This window comes from Manihot esculenta, chromosome 4, assembly GCF_001659605.2.
Source record: "Manihot esculenta cultivar AM560-2 chromosome 4, M.esculenta_v8, whole genome shotgun sequence".
Lineage (NCBI taxonomy): Eukaryota > Viridiplantae > Streptophyta > Magnoliopsida > Malpighiales > Euphorbiaceae > Manihot > Manihot esculenta.
In genome coordinates this window covers 6254693-6258215 of record NC_035164.2, presented here as the reverse complement: position 1 = coordinate 6258215, position 3523 = coordinate 6254693, and the positions used below count along the sequence as shown (strand labels likewise).

General features: G+C 27.1%; 1 protein-coding gene across 1 annotated transcript; it reads left to right on the top strand.

Moving 5' to 3' along the window:
* The first annotated feature begins 1780 nt into the window (after nt 1–1780).
* Nucleotides 1781–3523, top strand: LOC110614161 (RHOMBOID-like protein 13). Its single transcript, XM_021755651.2, has one exon. The coding sequence runs from the start codon at nt 2435–2437 to the stop codon at nt 3242–3244; it is 810 nt and encodes a 269-aa protein (XP_021611343.1). The 5' UTR covers nt 1781–2434; the 3' UTR covers nt 3245–3523.

Sequence of the window (3523 nt, the reverse complement as noted above, 5' to 3'; positions counted from 1 at the left end):
TTATGAATCTATCCATACTCTTCTTATTCTCGGATAACCCTTTAAATATAATGCGGATTGATTCGAAGAAGAAGAAGCCATCGAACATATTCTGCGAGAAAGAGAGAGAACCATTGAAATGGTGAGAGTGGATAATCCCTTTTTAATAACGTTAAACATGTGTCATTCTGGTAACTAATAGAATACCTAATTTGATCTTATTTATTTATAATTATAATTTAATTCATCATTATTAGTCATTAGCTTTTTTAACCCAAAAAAATTATTAAAAATTTATGTGACTATCTTAAAATTTATCAAGAATTTAAAAGTCTTTTACTTTTTATTTAATAAAATATCTATAAAATTTAATGTATAAAATACTTTAACATTTAATTAAGTGATTTAAAAATAGAGTAAATAATTAAATTTTGATAACATATAAAGATCTGAGAGTAATTTATTTATATATTTATTTAATTTTTCAATATAATTTAAAAATTAAAATCTCAATTTTCAAATGAAATTAAAATTAAAGGTAAACTGAAATATATATGCAGTTTTACGATTTTAGCTGATTTTTTATATATATAATTTTAGTTAACTTAAAAGTTTAATAGATATGCTGAGGTGGACGTTCAATCAATAAAGAAGTAATATTTAAATGTGGTTATACTTATTATGGTAGATAAATTATATATTTTAACTGAATTATTATTTGAATTACTTATTTTAGCCAATTTTTTTTAATCAGAGGGATATTAATATTTTTTTATCGAGAGATCCACTTAAATAAACTATGTTGAATTTACCTAATTTTGATTAAGTTGAATTTAATATTAATATTAATTGTATATTAAAAATTAGATAAATTTTTTTTACCATATTAAAATAAATATTCTTTTTCACTTTAAATTAAAATTAACACCAATTTTATAAATTATTTTTTTATAAACAAGCCTCCTTTTCGAAATTGGTTAAAAAGAAATCTCCTTTTACAATATTTTGGCTAAAAGATAACTTTTATTCTATTTTTACCCTTATTTATGCTGTTATTAATAGGATAAGCATTTCAATTTATAAATTAAAATTTTAATATTTATAAAAATCAAACCAAATTGATTTTAATTAGAAATCAAATTAAATTGAATTGGTCTAATTCGATTTGATTCAATTTAATTGATCGGTTTAAATTTTTAATAAATTTATTATTTTTTATATTTTATTTTTAATATTTTAAAATTTAATTAAAATATTTTAATTTTAATATGATCTAATATTTATATTATTAAAAATAATACACTATTATTATTAATTTTGATTTTTTTAATTTTTTTTATTAAAATCGAATCGAATTGAAATAACTAAAATTTTTAAAATTAAAAATCAAACTGAATTGAAAGAAATAAAAAATCAAACTAAAATTTTAAATTAATTTGATTCAATAATTTTTTAGTTTCAAGCGAATATTGATAACTCATAGCTATTAATTTGTAAATAAATACTCCATTTATGTTTACTTTTTACAGTTCAGTCCCTGTCTAGAAATAGTTTACTCAATTAATTTTTTTAATAAATTACTATATTAATATAATTTGATTTAGGTAAATTTAATAATTTTATTTGAAATAAAAAAATTCTAAAATTACATAAATATTTAATTAATAATGTAGATCTCATATTAAAAAAAATTTCTTTATTAATTGCCTAGGCAGTAAGCCCTTTATTAAAAAAACTGCAATAGTAAAACTACTTATATAGTTAATAAACATATAGTTTACCCTACATTTTAATTAGAAAGTTCTTAATCAGTTTTAAAAAATTATATATTATATAAATATACTAAATATTTGAGCAATGCCAATTTCGGAGCTATACATAAGATTTTTATGTATAGAAACTCCGAGAAAATCCAGGATTCTGCCAGAGGAACTCCAAATCGATTTGTAGCGCAAGGTATGAAACCGATTTCTCTCTAAAGCCCTCGACTCCTAATCTTCCTCGCTCTAAACCCTAATTGATCACCCTTTGCTTTTGCTTTCTCGGACTCGACATTCACATCTGAAATCTCACTTTCATTAAGATTTTCATTCTCTTACATATAAATTTCCAGCTCTTTCTCTTGATTTCACTCAAATAGAGAACTTGTATGATTTGATTCTCGAGGTTTGTTATTGGCCAGATTATCTAATGTGTAAATTTAGCAGCCTTTGGTGGATTGTTTTGATCTGGGTCTCTTGAAATTGGTAAGGTTTGAGTTGGATTTTGTATTTTCAGATCAAATTCTTTGTTTCATAAGAAAAATCCATGATTGTTTGAGCTAAATGGAGCTGTAGCTATACTTCTGTAGTGGAAAAATTGCTACGGTATTTTTATTATGATAGTTAAGATAATTCAGCTTCCAGTAAAACCAAGTTTTGGAAAATTTTAGAGAGAAGTCAAAGGGTTGTTACAGATGGGGAAGCCATTGTTTTATGAAATTGTGGAAAAACCGGCTACTAGTTGTATAATTGGGATATGCAGTGCCATATGGTTTTACATACAGAAGAAAAACATTGGGTATTCACATGTGGGATTAAGTTATGAAACTGCCATTGAAGGGCACCATTGGAGGATAATCACTTCAGCTTTTTCACATATTAGTGTTCTTCATCTTGTTTTCAATATGAGTGCATTGTGGAGTCTTGGTGTAGTAGAGCAGTTGGGGCACATGGGCCTTGGTGTGGCATATTATCTTCAATACACACTTGTGCTAGTCGTCTTGTCTGGAGTATTAGTATTGGGAATTTACCATATATTGATACAAAGATTCAAGGTAGATTACTTTCGGAGAGTGACAGCTGTTGGGTATTCCTGTGTTGTTTTTGGGTGGATGACTATTCTTTCCGTGAAGCAGCCTTCCTCAAAGTTGGATCTTTTTGGGTTTCTTTCTCTACCCATTAGTTTTGCACCTTTTGAGTCATTAATTTTTACATCAATTATTGTTCCGCAAGCAAGTTTTCTTGGTCATTTATCAGGAATTATTGTTGGGTATGCTATAGCGTGGGGTTTGATTCATGGGATGAACAATTTCTGGGCAATCTCAATGCTGGGATGGATTGTGGTCATTTTCGTGTTCAGTTTGAAGCGGTCTGGTGCATATGATTTTAACTTCCTTGAGATTGAATCTGTTACAGATCCTTCATTGCCTTCTGTGCGATTTCTTGGGAATGGTAGAACCTTGCAGATGAGTGCATTACCGCTTGAAGGTGTTGAAGTTGTATAAACTCTGGTAATGATCTTATTTCGTAGATTGGTCATGACTTAATGAAGTCTCCCTCCCATAGAATGCATGTTGTTGACCTGAGTGGTTTGCAAGGTTTTCATTACCCATTGTCAGCCCCCCTATGTTTTGTCTGTTGTACTGCAGATTCTTCTTTATTTCCCTTTTCAGATTGCTTGGTCCTTTGGATCTCATTGTTTTGATTTTGAATATCTAGTATATTGTTACAAGAAATTTCCAGAAATAATATAAATGAACATCAGACACTTGCCTTGTGTGAAA